General features: G+C 37.5%; 1 protein-coding gene across 2 annotated transcripts in view; it reads left to right on the plus strand.

Moving 5' to 3' along the window:
* PDGFC (platelet derived growth factor C) overlaps positions 1-18,599 on the plus strand; it is a 252,731-nt gene that overhangs the window by 179,462 nt on the left and 54,670 nt on the right. For both annotated transcript variants that reach the window (XM_019977839.2, XM_019977840.2), the window contains exon 3: positions 11,281-11,461. In XM_019977839.2, the coding sequence (XP_019833398.2) occupies positions 11,281-11,461 (181 nt within the window). The remainder of the gene's footprint in view (positions 1-11,280; positions 11,462-18,599) is intronic.

Below are 18,599 nucleotides of genomic sequence, written 5' to 3' on the forward strand. Positions count from 1 at the left end.
GACAGCAAGGAGATCAAACCAGTCAATCTTAAGGGAAATCAACCCTGACTACTCAATGGAAGAGCTGATGCTGAAGCTGAAGCTTCAGTATTTTGGTTACCTGGTGTGAACAGCCAGCTCATTGGAAATGCTGTTTCCTAATGAAAGTCTTCCTAAGGCAAGTCTTTCCTAATGCTGGGAAAAACTGAGGGCAGAAGGAGAAGAGGACATCAGAGGATGAGATGGCTGGATGGCATCACCAATGCAAAGGGCATGAACTTGGGTAAACTTCGGTCGATTGTGAAGGACAGGGAAGCCTGGCATGCTGTAGTCCATGGAGTGGCAAAGAGTCAGACACAACTGGGCAATTGACAACTGTAAATGCATGCCTTTTTGTCACTTAGTAATATCATTTGCCTTTATTCATAAAGTATATTTTATTGGTTAAATACATTACTACACATTTTTGACATTTTTCTCTAATCAGTTACTCTTTTTTTTAAATAATATCAGTAAGAAATACTATTGATCCTTGTATATTGATCTCAAGTTTGTTGAGATAACTAAATTCTATTTTAGTTCTGGTTGATTTTTAAAAGCCAAAAACCTTGAAGTCATCTTTGACACCTGTTTTTCTCTCACACCCATACCATCTCTGTCAGGTCTTCAGGATATTCACAGCCTGGAGTCATTCTTTACATCCTCTCCCCCCATGCTCAAGCCACTGCTCCCCATAGCAGGATGATGCCCAAGCATTTCCAGTTTCTATGTTTATAGAGTAAAATCTGTTCTTTTTTTTTAATTTTTTTAATTTTTTTTTTTACTTTACAATATTGTATTGGTTTTGCCATACATCAACATGCATTAAGGGATTTGTTGTGAACTAAGCAGATGACACCATCCTTATGGCAGAAAGTGAAGAGGAACTAAAAAGCCTCTTGATGAAAGTCGAAGAGGAGAGTGAAAAAGTTGGCTTAAAGCTCAACATTCAGTAAATGAAGATCATGGCATCTGGTCCCATTACTTCATGGGAAATAGATGGGGAAACAGTGTCAGACTTTGTTTTTTGGGGCTCCAAAATCACTGCAGATGGTGATTGCAGCCATGAAATTAAAAGACACTCCTTGGAAGGAAAGTTATGACCAACCTAGACAGCTTATTCAAAAGCAGAGATATTACTTTGCCAACAAAGGTCCGTCTATTCAAGGCTATGTTTTTTCCAGTGGTCATGTATGGATGTGAGAGTTGGACTGTGAAGAAAGCTGAGTGCCAAAGAATTGGTGCTTTTGAACTGTGGTGTTGGAGAAGACTCTTGAGAGTCCCTTGGACTGCAAGGAGATCTAACTAGTCCATTCTGAAGGAGATCAGTCCTGGGTGTTCATTGGAAGAACTGATGCTGAGGCTGAAACTCTAATACTTTAGCCACCTCATGCGAAGAGTTGACTCATTGGAAAAGACCCTGATGCTAGGAGGGATGGAAGGCAGGAAGAGAAGGGGACGAGAGAGGATGAGATGGCTGGATGGCATCACCGACTTGATGGACATCAGTTTGAGTGAACTCCGGGAGTTGGTGATGGATAAGGAGGCCTGGCATGCTGTGATTCATGGGGTCACAAAGAGTTGGACACGACTGAGTGACTGAACTGAATTGAAGCATCATCTTGGGGGCTTCTCCAATGGCTCAGTGGTCAATAATCCACCTGCAGTGCAGGAGATGTGGTTTCAATCCCTGGGTCGGGAAGATTCCCTGGAAGAGAATATGGCAATCCACTCCAGTATTCTTGCCTGGAGAAACCCACAGACAGAGAAGCCTAATGGATTACAGTCCAAAAGGTCGCAAGGAGTAAGACATAATTGAGCGACTGAGCACCAACGATAATTTTTTCCTCTGTTTCTATTATGTTTATTTGCTTTCCTCTCATTAAAGTAGCTAAATCTTTCTTCCAAAATACTGAAAAACAATAGACTGGCCAGTCCTGCCTTTGTTTTAACTTTAATGAGAATGAATTTGGTTTTATTTAATGTACTATTTGCAGTTAATTTATGTTATCCAGTTTTACCATGATTTAAATATTTCCTGCACTTCACAGTTGACTCAGTTTTTATCTATTTGATTTATTATGTTTTTCAATATTTATTAATATGAGCATATAGTTTTTCTCCTTTGAATATTCTAAAAGTTATTCTTATATTAATCCTCAAGTTTATGAACTAAATTCATACTCTGTTAAGAAGCATTATATCTTTTAATCCACTGTTCGATGATATTTGATTAAATTTTATTTAGAATTTTTGCATTTCCCTCCATTTATGAATGAAATTGATCTTCATTTTTCATGTTTGATATTGGCATTTCAAAAAACTAGGACATAATACTTTTTCCCATTTATTATAAATGTTTATTTTTTCTAGTCTCATTGAGATGTAATTAATATGTAATATTGTGTTTATTTAAGACCTACAGCATGTTCATTTGATATACTTGTATGTTGCAATATGGTTACCACTATGGGTTGGTTCACAGCCCCTTACTGTCAGATCACTCTACTTCTTTTTTGTGGTGAGAACATTTAAGATCCACTCTTAGCAACTTCCAACTATATGATACAGTATTGTTAACTCTATTCATAAAATTTAGGCTAGCCTTTTTTAAATTAATTGAGTGAATATCTACCTTAAAATTTTTTTTACAATTTCTTGTATAAAATTGAAATTATCATTCCTTTAAAATCAAATAGAACTCTTCTATAAACTTCATGCAATTGCATCTTTTTTATTGATAAAGATTTGACAGTCTTTTCACTTTCTTCTGGTGTTATTAGTCTGTTCACTTTTTCTAGTTTTTTTAGTCAAGCTTTATAATTTATGTTTTCCTAGTAAGGCATCCATGTCATTTAGCCTTTCAGATTTAACTGGTATAGTGTTACCTAAAGCATATTTGCAGATGTGAAATCCATTTTTATCTGTGATTTTATCATTCCTGTGTATGTAAATTGTTGACCCTTCTGTATCTTTCCATTTTCTCCTCATCTCTCTCTCTCCCTTCCCGCCCCTTTCTGAGAACCATCTCTTTTATTCTGATTTTATTTCTGAATCCTAATTTTATATTTGAATATATCTTTTATAGTTTTGTCTTTACCTGTTTTCATCTTATACTCTCTTGTTTTTTTTTTTAATTTTTCTATCTTTGTGGACTGAACTTATGGCTTATATATTTCCAGTATTTTTACATAGTAATAATTTAAAATTATTCACTTCCTACTGTGTGCAGTCTACCATGTACATGTACAACATCCCCATTTTTACATATAGAACTCTTGTATTTTCCTGAGAATTACTCCATCTTATGTTGTTCTCTCTCTTAAATGTTCTCCTTTGTTTGACTCACTGTGTAGGTTTAAAATTCTCCATAAAGAAATTTGAGTGCTTAGAAATAAACATCCCTGAGTCAGTTAACATAAATATCTATAGCTAGGTATGCCCAAATTCTCAAGTTGACTGATCAGTTCAATTTGAATGATCCTTGATGTTTCTCCATCACCAACTCTGGGAGTTGGTGATGGACAGGGAGGCCTGGCATGCTGTGATTCATGGGGTTTCAAAGAGTCGGACACGACTGAGCAACTGAACTGAACTGATGTTTCTCCAGCCACTGAACAAAATCATGTGGCCAGTCTGAACAAAGGCATGTGAATTCTACACCATTAGCTCTCAAAATAGAGCAAGTATAGTTAAGTAGACGTGTTTTAAGTATAGTAGGCTGTATGACTTGGCTCTTGAGAGCATGGGATCTGAAGCTCAACTGTCAAAACTGAAGCCTTTGTTCTACACTTAGTTGCTCTGTGGCTTTGCCCAGGTACTTAGCTTTTCCATATTTTATAATCTATAAAATGGCCACAATGAAAATATCAACCTTTTATGATTTTTGTGAAGATTAAATGAGTTAATATATAGAGACCAATGTATATGTGTATGATGTATAATTATTAAAACATATTTTCATTATAAGGTAAAGCATGGATGTGTCCAAATGGGGATTTAAAGCTTTTACTCTGGGTCTGGGTTGTCTTCTGTTAAGCTGAAGTGTAAGCCAGTGAGCACTGTTGGGTAATTGTCATCTTATTAATTTTATTGCCTTTCTCAACAAGCCCAGGCTCCCGTTGACACATGCAGAGCAAGGCCTTGTTAAGATGCATGTTTACTTGTTGGCAGAGTTTCATGCCACCTTCAGGTCTGATCATTTTCAGGGCAGATTTAATTGACAGGGTTTTAGTTAGTATGAATTAGAAATAGCCTGTCTTGCAAGGTTGGTTTATTTCTGTGGAAGGAAGGTGGGTGTCAAACAATTGTGTTTACAAGTGAATTTGTTTCTTTGGTTTACTCCTCAGCAACCCTCCTATCTTCACAGTTTTTAAATTCCCACATGAGAAAGAAAATTTTGTCTACAATACCAGACTTGTTTGTTAAACATAAAAGGACATAAATCCTCCCTGGGTCCCCAGGGGTATGATAGAGAAAGGGAGTGATCATTATAAACCACTTAGAGCTATGTGCCTGTATCATGTTTCCTTGAGAAAGTGATGTTTGATTGGCCCTTAATGTAGGTTTAGTAAATCCCTTAAATACTGATGTGAGCAATTGTGCACATTGGAAATTAATACCTGAGAGTGTATTATAGGGATTACCGTGTCTCCAGAAAAGTCACCTGGGCATGTGTAGATTTCTGAACCTGAGATGATTGTTTTGTAATTTTACATTTATGGGTCAAACGTTGTTTGTTTTTCTTTCCTTCTGTTCATTTGGCTGAGGTTCACAGATAATCTTTATCATTGTTTTCTCTTTTCCTTTTCTTCTTAATATTTTGAACTGTGCTGTATTGTATCAGCCAACCAGCTTATGCAGTGAAGCCCATATTCCAAACATGGCATTCTATAAGAAAAAAGAATTATTTAAAATTATTGTGGAAGACAGTTGGATTGACTGCATTAGTCCTTTTCTAACCATCAGATCAGATCAGATCAGTCGCTGAGTTGTGTCCGACTCTTTGCGACCCCATAAATTGCAGCACGCCAGGCCTCCCTGTTCATCACCAACTCCCGGAGTTCACTGAGACTCATGTCCATCGAGTCAGTGATGCCATCCAGCTATCTCATCCTCTGTCATCCCCTTCTCCTCTTGCCCCCAATCCCTCCCAGCATCAGAGTCTTTTCCAATGAGTCAAGTCTTCACATGAGGTGGCCAAAGTACAACCATACTCGTAAACAATTTGGAGAAAAATACGGAATCAAGTGGCAATAATTTTTTTTGTTTGTTTTGTTTTTCTGTTTTGAAAAAACCATGAGACATGGGGATGCATCCCAGGTAGATTTTCACTGGCTCTGTTTTAGATGATTTGACTATAATTTAAATTTTTAAAATGCTCTTTTTAGCAAGAGAATTTACTGTTTTGTCTCGTACAATTAATGGTAGAATATATGGATGAAATTTATAGTTATATTGTCATAGATTACACTTTTGAAAAAAAAATCCTAAAATGCCTAATCTACCACGAAACAATTTGTAGCAAAACTTTTAAGTTCTACTATTTTTAAGGCAAAGGACATAGCATTTTTTAGATGTTCATCTCATTTAACTTCATGGAATGCAAAACTATGTAGAGCTTTAAAACACAGTGATAAATGTATGCCTCAGACTTGTATGAGCTTGTGAGAATGAATTGCCAGCTATCTCACTGCAAATCCAGAAATTGTTATAAAGATTAGGGCTATGTGTTTTTTTGAATGACATCAAATTCAGTAAAAAGTCTTCATGAAACAAGTAATAATGTACTTGACAGTGTTTTTTGTACAAGTTAGCTAAGACAAAGTTTAAGACTTATTTGTTCCTTAATACATGCTTAACATTTATAATCTAAATATTTCCTAGTGTGGTTAAAAACTCTTTTTACATACTTTTAAAAGGCTTACTTAAGAGATTAACACATATAATGTCGTGATTTTTTTTTTTTTTTGGCTGTGCCACATGGCATTCCCTGAGCAGGAATCCGACCCCTATCCCTGCAGTGGAAACACAGAGTCCTAACCACTCAGCCATTGGGGAAGTCCAGTGGTGTTTCTTTTTTAACAGAAATCAAAAGGAAATTATGTACAGCAAAATAGTTATGTGAGTTGTTAATTTTAAGTTCCTTATAAATGATATTCTTATCTCTTGAGATGTTTCTGTTAGAAAGTGTTAGTTGCTCAGTGGCATCTGAGTCTCTGCAGCCCCATGGACTGTAACCTGCCAGACTCCTCTGTCCTTGGAATTCTCCAGATAAGAATACTGGAGTGGGTAGCCATCTCCTTCTGCAGGGGATCTTCCAAATGTTGCAGGCAGATTCTTTACCATCTGAGCCATCAGGGAAGTTGCCTTAGAAAGACAGTTATTTTAAAAATGGCTGGAATAAGGATAATTCAGAAGGTTTGATTAACATACTACTATAAGAAAGTGGAGAGTGAAAAAGTTGGCTTAAAGCTCAACATTCAGAAAACAAAGATCATGGCATCCGGTCCCACCACTTCATGGGAAATAGATGGGGAAACAGTGGAAACAGTGTCAGACTTTATTTTTCTGGGCTCCAAAATCACTACAGATGGTGACTGCAACCATGAAATTAAAAGATGCTTACTCCTTGGAAGGAAAGTTATGACCAACCTAGATAGCATATTCAAAAGCAGAGACATTACTTTGCCAACAAAGGTTCGTCTAGTCAAGGCTATGGTTTTTCCTGTGGTCATGTATGGATGTGAGAGTTGGACTGTGAAGAAGGCTGAGCGCCGAAGAATTGATGCTTTTGAACTGTGGTGTTGGAGAAGACTCTTGAGAGTCCCTTGGACTGCAAGGAGATCCAACCAGTCCATTCTGAAGGAGATCAGCCCTGGGACTTCTTTGGAAGGAATGATGCTAAAGCTGAAATTCCAGTACTTTGGCCACCTCATGTGAAGAGTTGACTCATTGGAAAAGACTCTGATGCTGGGAGGGATTGGGGGCAGGAGGAGAAGCGGATGACAGAGGATGAGATGGCTGGATGGCATCACTGACTCAATAGACGTGAGTCTGAGTGAACTCCGGGAGTTGGTGATGGACAGGGAGGCCTGGCGTGCTGCAATTCATGGGGTCGCAAAGAGTCAGACATGACTGAGCGACTGATCTGATCTGATATATAGATAATCAACAAGGACCTACTGTATAACATAGGAAACTATACTCACCATCTTATAATAACCTACCATGGAAAAGAATCTGAAAAACAATAGATCTATATGTATAACTGAATCACTGTCCTGTACACCTGCAATTGTAAGCCAACTATATGCTGATAAAAACTAAATAATTTTCTTAAAAAAAGATCTGAAGTAGTGTTTTGATCTTATGCGTTCACCCAACCAGCTGATTGAAAATGACTTCATAATTGCCAGGTCCCAGGAGAGCTTCTTGGTTTTTACCCTCTTTGGTCCTCTTTGGTGTAGGTGATCTGCCCACTTCTGCTTGGATGGACCCTGTCCCTCCCTTTTCTCTTGGTTCTGTGTCATTTGTCACAGTGGTTTTCCTGCTGCTTCCCTGATGGCTCCTTTTCAGGCTCTTTTTGTTAAAAGTTCTTCCTTCCTGCCCACACTTGAGATGATGTGGTTTCCTGGCATCCTCAGGTGTACTGGGATCCTGTGTCTATATTGCTCCCTCACTGAAACTTCTAATAGCTGCCCTATAGGCTGCAAACTCAGATGCCCGTGTGGGCAAGTGATGGAGATCAGTGAAGATCTGGGTACTAAAAAAAAAAGCACCATAGAAACTAGACAGGGTTTTTTAAAGAAACTAGACAGGGGTTTTTAAAAACTGGAAAGAGCATGTTCCCTGGCCTAGCCTCCATTTCCATGAAGGAGTAAAGGCCATCCTGACCTCAGGTAGTGAACAATCTATGTGCCTGACACACAGGTGCTGGGGTGAGGCTGTAAGTGAGAGAAAGGCCCCTCCTCTCCTGGAGTGGATGCCAGTTCTACAGACCTGAGCCCACAAGGAGCCACACCAGGGCAAAGAATACTTGAACATCTGGCAAAGACCAGATGTTCAAGTTTGTTTTAAGAAAGCCTGAAATTCAGATTTTTCTGTGAAATTCAATTTTTTCCAAATGGTGATTTACAGGCAGGAAAACCCAACTATTTTATGATTTCATGTATATGTGGAATCTTAAAAAAAAAAAAAGATATAAATGAGCTTATTTCCAAAATGGAAATACACTCACAGACATAGAGAACAGAATTATGGTTACCAAAGGGAAAAGAGCAGGGGTGGGAAGGGGCAGGAAGGGGTGATGGGAGATAAGTCAGTAGGTTGGGGTGAACATATACACGACTGTGCATAAAACCCATAAACCTCAAGGACCGACGGTAGAGCACAAGGAACTCTACTCACTATATGTAATAATTTATAATGGAAAAGAATCTGAATATATATATATATATATATATATGTATATATGTAGAACTGAATCACTTTTCAAGTACACTTGAAATTATTAGGTTATAAATTAACTATACTTGAATTAAAAATGAAAAAAATACAGGTAGTGCCTAAAAGATTAATTAATTAAATGTTGACCTAAATATTTTAAAGTAACATAGAACCTCTTTAAACTGTGCTTCCCTGCTTTCAACACTGGTCTAAAAAATAACATTCTCACATTCGACCCTGGAATCCCAAGGTGGCCTCACCTGCACCTGTCCTCTCAGCTTGAGCTCCATCCTGTGCTCACAGACAACCAGCCAGGCCCTGGGGTTCTTCTGTTACATCCTCAGGATTGTGCTTCTTGCTAGAATGCCTTCCTCCAACTCTTCCCCCCAGCAGCCCAGATGCTGCCTTGTAAGCCGACCCTAATCTCACCGTGTAGGGTTTCCCTCACCCTGCCAGCATTCCACAGTGTTTCCTACGCATTCTCATTAGAGCACCCGCCAGGGTTTAATGGACCCTGAGCCCACAGGAGCTGTGGTTTCATATTTGCACCCTGAGAGTCTAGCCAAACACTTTGTACCAAGTCCATGCTTCACAAATACTCACAGAATGATTGACCAGCCTGAAACCAGCTCTCTGCAAACTAGTCCTGGTGGTGACGTCTATCAGCCAGTTTCCCTCCCAAGCACAGAGCAAACATGCTCTGTGAATAGCAGCTTTGTTCCACATGGAAACGATCTTGATATAAACATTACTCTTTGATTTAAAATGCTGGTTATCAACTTTTGTACCAGATATGTCTGAAATAACCACCCAGTCTGTTTTACCCTCGTCTTCCTCCCCTGTGCTCCACTTATTGTTCCCACCACACACTTAGAGCAGGCTCCTGGGATGGTTGTCCTAAGGAGGCTTATGCATTTGTAATTTATATCCTGGACTTGTCATGTGATAGAGCAGAAGTGCTCTCTCCCTTTGGTATTTGAGTTCTTCTCATTTATGCTTTCAAACTCTCAGGGTTATAGGTATGGAGTAGGGGCAATATGTGCTGGGTAGGGATGTGGGGCAAACTGTTAACTGGCAGCTGTATAGCACAACGCTTTCAGCACTGCTCAGGAACTGTTCCATTTCCCTTTTCTCAAAATATCCCTGTGAGTCAGGTTGCACTATCCTATTTAAGGACAAGAAAAATTAGGTTGGAACAGGTATAGTTTCCATTAGAGAGTTCTGGCTAATTATTTAGAATAGGATTTATAAGTATAATTGGTTTGTTATGCACTTTGTCCTTTTTCAACATTTTTTTCTTCTGTAAATTCTATACTATGCAAAATATATTAATTTTCGTTGTCTGGTGTATACTGGTTTTAGACTTTCTAAAAAAAATCTACCAATAGTTTTCATCCACGCCAGACCTCCCTTAAGAAAAATTTGGCAATGTCCTAAGAATTCTGAAATGCAGTTCATAACAGTGATCCTCTATTTATATATGCAGTTGTTTAAAAATAGATATAAAGGCCTACATGCTATGTAAAGTTGACATAACAGCAGTAATTTATATTAAAATAATGCATTTAAGTACATAGATACACATGCCTAATTGCACAAAAATGAAGTAGTCAGATGTTTGTATCTTTTAAGTAACAGACTCATTGTGTATACGATAGCTATGGTAATAGACTAAATGGGTATGTCTAATTGTTTTCATCATGATGCAGAGTATAAGTCATGCTCCTGTTAGTGGTTTGATTCTCTAGAATAGTAATTCTTTTTCCAAAGCATAGACACTTCGTTCAACTTATTTGATAGTTGAATGTCTAGAAAATTGGGTTTAAACTAAACCTTTGAAACATATTTGCTTTTATATGTGAGACAGTATTATGTTGCAGACTCAGATGGACAATAGCAAGAATGTTGCTTATGTGAATGTCCAGTGAACTGTTTGAAAGGCCTGGAGGGTGTGGAGTGAATACCCGTTTTCTGGACTCTCCTGTGTTGGGTGTCCAGGGACCTTGCCCTCCTCATCCACCATCACTGAGACAACCTAAAATGCCTCTACACATTTCTGGAACATTCTATAAGGCAACTCTGCTCTCCATGAGTACCACTGATCGAAACCTTCAAACCCAAGGTAACAGTGGTTAGAGAAGTATTAGTCATTCACTGCTTAGGTTTAAGATGCCATGTGTAATGCAGTGTAAACTAGAACCACAAGAGAATTGAATCGTTTCTTCAAGAGTTTTACAGCCTAGCCAACTAGATGTATCACGTGCATATATGTAGTTAAATGTTGAAAATATGTGTTTGACAGAAAGAGAAAGACGTCTGTGAGCTGAGGACACACGAAGGTCTCACAGAGGCAATGTAGTACGGAGTGGGATTTGGAGAATATGTATATAATGAAGAGGCTCTAGAAAAGCTTGGACACAGATGAGGATAGGGAGCAAGGAATCTGACCAGGTGAAGGAGTTACTGCCGGAAAGTGTTGGACAATAATCATGGAAATTAAGAGTAGAGCAAAACTGCCATATCCAAATGGAAATTAAACTGAATAATTCATAAATTGTCAGATATGGTTGCTACATACAAAATGTCTAAGTTTGACGTGGCTGTTTAGTGAATTTGGAGTTCCTTACCAACAAGAATGGAGGGCTTAGAATAGAAGACTCATCTTTCTTTAATTGAGAATGCTTTTTCAGTTATGTCTCATCTTTGGCATATTTTATTCTATTTACACAGTTAAATTTGAGATGAACTCACTCCCTTGAATTCTTAAAATAACAGGTCATGGTTTTATGTCTCTTTTCTCCTGGTCTCTTGCAGGTATGATTTTGTAGAGGTTGAAGAACCAAGTGATGGAACCATTTTAGGGCGCTGGTGTGGGTCTGGCAGTGTGCCAGGAAAGCAGATTTCTAAAGGAAATCAAATCAGGATCAGATTTGTATCTGATGAGTATTTTCCCTCGGAGCCCGGGTTCTGCATCCACTACAACATTGTCATGCCAGTAAGTACCACTTAGAGATGCCCCTATGTATGCATTTCAGACTTGGTTATTTATTTTTCCCCTCTTAAACACGAGATTAAGGAAAACCAAGAACCAAAAACTTTCTCTGGCTTGATGTTTTTTCATAAGTGTCACTATAGTTATCACAAATAACGTGCGTGTTGTCACTTTAAGTCTTTAGTGTCTGTATTGCCTTAAGAGTTAGTGCTTTTATATGATGTTTTATTTTTTTCTCCCCCATTAAGGTGACATTGTTCTTTCTATTTCTTTCCATACCCACCAAAAGTTGATTTTTTTTAGGTGGGTCCCTTACAAATACATCCATGACATTTTTCATCTTTTTTTTTTTTTGGAAAATGGCCTGGCGTGCTGTGATTCGTGGGGTCGCAAAGAGTCGGACACGACTGAGCGACTGAACTGAACTGAACTGAACTGAAACTCCCTATTGGAGAAGGAAATGGCAACCCACTCCAGTGTTCTTGCCTGGAGAATCCCAGGGATGGCAGAGCCTGGTGGGCTACCGTCTATGGGGTTGCATAGAGTCGGACATGACTGAAGCGACTTAGCAGCAGCAGCAGCAGCAAACTCCCTAGTGGCTCAATAGTAAAGAACCCACCTGCCAACCCAGGAGATGCGGGTTCAATCCCTGGGTTCGAAAGATCTCCTGAAGAGGGAAATAGGAACCCACTCCAGTGTTCTTGCCTGGGAAATCCCCATACACAGAGGAGCCTGGTGGGCTACAGCCCATGGGCACACAAAAGAGTCACACACAATTTAGCAACTGAACAACAACAAAATGTGTTAAATATTCTTTTCAAATCAATGTTTTAGTAAAATATATATTTTAAAAGCAGTAATCTCAATTTTCCTACTTATCTTAATGTTTATCTTGGTTAAATAATATTTATGTCCTTTGTGCCCCAATAGGGAAGTTTCAAAATTCTTACAGGAATTTAAGAAATCTATTTTCTCTGATTATAATTGTTACTCTATTTTCATTTGTGTCACAATTTCTTGTACCCTTTATGTATTATTGTAAACATTTGTATCTATTTATTGCACTATAACAAAAGTATTGAAATCATTTTGGCTATTTTTATCCCATTCTACTTATAATAGCAATTCAGAAGTACAAATGTGATGTCCCCTAGTATACTACTCAAATATGATCACCATCACCACTTAAAACAGTATAAAATTGATACCATTAATGGTTTTGACAGATTTAGCAAATCATTGCACACTGGGAGCACAGTATGGTGTGAATTACATGCTTTAGTTAATACGTATATCCTAACTGTTTATAAAAGAATATACCTAGCACACTAGCAATTCATGAGGTAATTTAGAAAATATGGAATCAATATTTTGCTTAATATATTTGTATTATAACATTAAACAGAAGTTTCCCTTTTTGATTACCCACACTCAGTTCTGGAAATACTATTTAAGCCACTGATTAAATTGTGAAATTAAGTGTTATTTGAGATACATCTGAAATGAAATAACAAAATTTAAATTAAAGCTGGAAAATGAAAATTTTATTTATTTAGTAACAGAATTGTTTATTGTGTGCAATTTAAGATAAGGGAGATATTTCTAAAATATATGTTATGAATTTTATATGGTAACTTTCGATCAGTCTCCTTATATAGATTATTTAAGGTATCTTTATCTTAAATATACAGTAGCTTTAATAAAATTTAATAATTTCATCTAGAAAAGTGTTAATGGTAGACAAAGATGAACTTATTTAAAAATGCATTGATACTGTGATTTTTAGCTTGAATGAAGCCACTGGAAATTTATCATCCTTTCACAGTACTCTGCTTCACAGAATTTGTGAGTTTAATATTTGTTTTAAGTCTAAAATAGCCTTGGAGGCCATGGCTACACTTTCACAAAGTTATGCAGTCCATATTTTCAGTTTGGGTTTTAGCACAGCTAATATTCTTATATATTTAAATATGAAACAATCAAATTTTGCTATAAAACATAATGATAGATCTTGAATCATATAGAAGATTTGATTTACCCCAAACCTGTAACAAAAATAAACTTGAAACTGATAAGTTATTTGTATTTTAAATCAGCTAGCATCTTCATATTATGTTGATAGCAACCTATTATCATCCTGCAGAATAAGACATGAAAGTGAAAACATATGTATGCCCACACCAATGGTTGTCTTTTTCTGATTTTATGGTCTCATGAGTTTTCTGATTGTGTAGCCCATGCAGTTGTGTGGAGGAAATTAAATATATAAAGACAAAAACAGGAAATGTACAAGGCCTCGTTTAGTCCCAGCCCCGTTACAGTTTTTCAGTAAGTGGTTGAGCATTGAGTTGACCATGCAACACAGTCACCTCAGCTTAACTTGTAACAGCAGGTTCACTGACACTTGTGTTTCTATATGTAAGTGTATGTCAGATTCCTGAGCCTGGAGATGAGATAAAGACATATAGAAGATCTGCTGTAAGTACCACCCATCCTCTGGACCAGAAAGGGTCTTGCCCCCTGAATTTGACTCGTTACCAGAGATTCACTGTGACTAATACCAGGAACTTCATTTCCAGATTCTGGGTGGAAAGGGTGTCAATCACTGATCGCATCATCAAAATTAAACTCAGTGCATTTTTAGATCATTATTGAAATAGCTGAATGAATTGTAAATATGGACTTTGGGGGCTGGGGGTTGACAAACTCCTGGGCTCTGTTGAGCCGTGTCTTTCTTTGTATCTAAGTTGCCCAGTGATGGCTGCCTGGGAAAAACAGCACAGGAGCCCTTATTCTAGTTTGCTTTCTGCTTAGAAAGCCAGCAAGCTAGGGACAGAGAAATGAGAGAACAGGACAGTGGTTCCTGCATTGCCTTATGTGATGTGGTGATTTCAGTCTTGCCAGATTGCTCTCTGGAGTGATCATTGGTACATGAATTGTACCGTGTCACAAGCTTTCTTTCAGGTTTAAGTTTTCTCTGACAGTTTATCTGCCATTCCTTCCTTTATCCTTTGTCCTAATTGCATGCACCCATCTCTCTTCCCATGCAGCCACACCCATTCTGCTCTCAATAACTGCCTGAAGTTGCTAGGTGAAAATTTGACAAGTAATTTTGCTTTGCAACTTCACGGAGTGTTTTGAATTATCACCATGCATCGCTAATGGCACCCCTCCCTGCCTGTCCCTCTGCCCCGTTGCATCCTTGCCAACAGGACAGCATCCATCAGTCTTATCTGTGTATCAGTGAAGGAAAGCCTCAGGGGGAAAGATTGCCTTTTGGAGCATAGGCTTTAAAGTTCTGTGGCATTTGCTCAGGGGCAAGTGCTCCTCTGAACCCCTGGATCATCACTCATACTTTTTTTTTTCTTCCTTTTTTGGCCAGAGATGAACTTCATAATTAGCTCCCCCAGCTCCCCAGAGGCCATAGTCCCACTGACTGTAAACTCATCAGTGCAACGTAGAGCCAAGGGGCCACTGGCCTGATGGCTTCTCGGTTTTGTACTAAAGACGATATTCAGCACAGGTCCCGAGTGGGCTCTGAACTTCGTGCCTTGAGGTTTGTCGCTGTGCAGCTGCTCAGTGGTACCTCATCCTCCATTGCTCCTGGAGGGTCTGTGAACCCCATGGAGCTGCCTCATTTACTGTATGTTGCACAGTAGTAATGACTCATAAACCAGAAAACTGAACAATAGAGTAATGACACCAAATATTCTCCTTGGCCTGGTGTGTTATGTTCTATTGCCAAGGACCATGATGCTTACCCTCTTTAAAGAATGGAATTGGCATCTTTTTTGGTTGGAGACTAGACACCCAAGTAGTTAAATAGTGCCTACTTATGATGTCATGTGCATTGATGTACATAGTCATCGTTCCTGCTTTTTAATAATTATCTGAATGAATATTTTGCATCTTTTCATACATAGAAAACTGTGGAGTATAATAGCACTTTTCTGGGATAATTATAAGAAAGTTTATTTTAATATCTTTTGTATTTAACAAATAAGATTGAACTCTGCAGTCCTTTTTTGGGAGCTTGAATGAATATTTGATTCTAGTCAGCCTTTAAAATTCCATGGCTCTGATCACCATACATCTTAGCAGGAGAGTTTTAATGCATTAGTTAAAATTCTCAGAAGCAGTTTTTGTCACACGTGTTTCCATTAACAATTGTGCTTACCTTTGTAAGATGATTCACCCACTATCTTTCACTCCACTAGTGAATGAGAGCATACAGTGAAACAAGGGATCCCTTACTATTGTGAACAAAGTGATGCTGGTCTGGGTCTCCCACCTTGTAGGCAGATTTTTTACCATCTGAGCCACAAGGGGAGTCCTTAGTATATTTTACATGTATTGTATATAGATATTCTTTCCTTTGAAATATTAAACTTCTAATACTTTTTCTTGATTCCCAGGTACCTTAGACTAAGACATAAATAAAATTCATCTTCCCATTTTGCTCTTTCAAGTAGATATTATAGACTAAGTGTTAGTTTAGGGAAAAACTTAGCATAAGATATATACCTGAAACTATATGGCTAGTTGTTAAGAGCTTAAAAAGTACTAACAGATTGACTACACACATTAAAAATTTTAGAATTTTCATGCAGTTTTCAAGAATTATTTGTGGAAATGTATATTCTCCAGTCATGCTCCATTAATAAGTAATGGAAAAGAAAACCAGGGCAAAGGATATATATTCAGCTTTCCAGTGGTGCATAAGGAGTTAATAATGTCTTTGATTTTTGTTTCCTTTATGCTAGAAGAGAGGGGAAAAAAGGCCCTGTAGATTAGCAGTGAGAGATTGTTTGGGAAGAAATGAAGCAAAACTGAAATAAAACAGTGCAAGCTTGTTTCTGTTTGGAGGCCACACACATTGAGAGCCAGTGCACATTTCAGATCTCTTAGAAAGAAAAGAAAATTTCTTGTTTAATTTCGGAGTAATTTATAATAGAGTATGTATGTTTTACTTTGTGTACTGTAGTATAAGCACCATTATTTTAAAATGTTAAACCTACAAAGGCTGAAAAATAACATCTTTTTTCATATCAAAAACTTTGTGAAAAGTTTTATTTTTTTAAAAATCTTGGCCTTCATGTAAAATATGTATCATATTTTTTGTTAACCAAGAAACAGTATTTATTTTTAAAATATGTATTTGTTGGGCAGTTACATCACAAAACCATACCTGTTTTTGAAACAAAATGTATAAATCCAGATCTGAATATTTTTAATGGTTTTATTTATATAGAGAGCTATTCTTCTTGAGGATAATATTACTTGTAATCCATACTTTTTTAATGGTTCTGAGTTTTGAGGACTCTTTTTCTCCAATCTGGTTAGTATTTTGAAGGGTGATTAAACTACTGCTGTTTTCTTTCAAAATGGTTTTATTGAATATTATGTTTTAAAGAGTTTTAACCTAAGCATTCTGATCAGAAGTGGTAACAGTATTTTCAACAGTTTATTTGCTCTCCTTTTCAATTTAATGACTGGATCAGTTTAGATCAAAAACATAGATATTAGAGCTGCTACCATACCACTTGACTCCATATAATTTTTCAATTTATTTATTTATTTATTTGGCCATTGGGTCTTAGTTGTGGCACACGTGTTCCTCACTGCATCCTGCAGGATCTTTTGTTGTGGCACACACACTCTCGTTGTGGCTCACAGGCTTAGGCTTAGTAGTTGTGGCACCTGGGTTTAGTTGCCCCATGGCACATGGGATCTTAGTTCCTTGACCAGTTATCAAACCCACATCTCCTGCATTGCAAGACGGATTCTTAACCACTGGACCACCTGGGAAGTCCCCTTGACTCCATATATTTTGATCTTCTTTCCTTTATTGTCTGAAAATAAAGGAAAGGAGGAGGAGGGTGGAATATGAATGAATCGAAGGCTTCTTTAATACAATCCCATGCAACTCATCTTCCCTTTAAGTTGCTTCCAAATTTGTTCCATTATTAGTATGATTTTAATTTTAATTTTCTTAAATTACCAAAGGTTATTGTTTAATCTTTTTACATTTTTATTGAAATACAGTAGATTTATAGTGTTGTGTTAATTTCTTCTGTACAGCAGAGTGATTCCGTTATACATATCTGTATAGATATAGATATATTCTTTTCTTATGTAATCTTTTCCATTATGGTTTATCACAGTATATTGAACCTAGTTCCCTGTGTTACTTTTTCTTTTTTAATATGTATAACTGGCACCTGTTGGATATCACACATGTTTTCTTCTTACTAGTAAAATTATACCCAGAGATGAATGTATGTGAGAGAATGAGTGTAAGTATGACAACCACTTGCAGCCCAGCGTGTGCTCTCCTGACCCAGTGAGCTTTCCTGCGAAGTACGTGTGGGAAGTGAAGGGGCGACGGGTTGGGAGCAGAGGGTGTGTGGTTTCCACCGGGCAGGCTCAGAGGACACTTGAGGCCTGAGGGGCCATTGAGGAATGCATGACTGATCACCAAAGGAGTTATTAATTATGCAGGATGAGGGGTACAGAGCCACTCAGTGAATATTGGCCTTGGGGGCAAGAAAGGAGGGAGGAGATGTTTTCCACCCCTTCTGGATATGCCGGTAGGTTTATCACGATTATGATCTTGTCAAGAAGAGGCTTACCTGAAGGCCAGATTTGCTTTTATGTTGTTCAGTTTAAGAAAAATTCCAGCTAACTCTCAAACAAGGCATCAGATTCATTGGTTCACTTTCTCAGGGGAAGGAAAAATAAATAAATAAATAACAGTATCGTAACCCAAGTCCCATAGGAGAGAAAATGTCAAAACGTATTCAAGATTTTTAAGAATCATAAATCTTCATAACAAACTGCATTGCATTCCTATGTTATTATATTAAACTGATGTGAACAAATAAAAATTTAGGTTTAAACCTTTTAAAATTAAATTTTATTTACCTTAAGAGAGAATTAAGAGAAAAATGTGTTCTTAGAATTTTTTTTGTAGCAAAGAATGCAAGAAGTATTTTAAGTATAATATGTCTACACTAGAGTCTGAAACACATTGGAATGATTTGATTTTTATTAAAATATACAACTTACTTGTATATTTATGCAGGGAGTCTTGAGGTGACAGTGTTTTTTTGCATCAAAGAAATTATACAATTGCTGCAGA

This window comes from Bos indicus, chromosome 17, assembly GCF_029378745.1.
Source record: "Bos indicus isolate NIAB-ARS_2022 breed Sahiwal x Tharparkar chromosome 17, NIAB-ARS_B.indTharparkar_mat_pri_1.0, whole genome shotgun sequence".
In the NCBI taxonomy this organism is placed as follows: Eukaryota; Metazoa; Chordata; class Mammalia; order Artiodactyla; family Bovidae; genus Bos; species Bos indicus.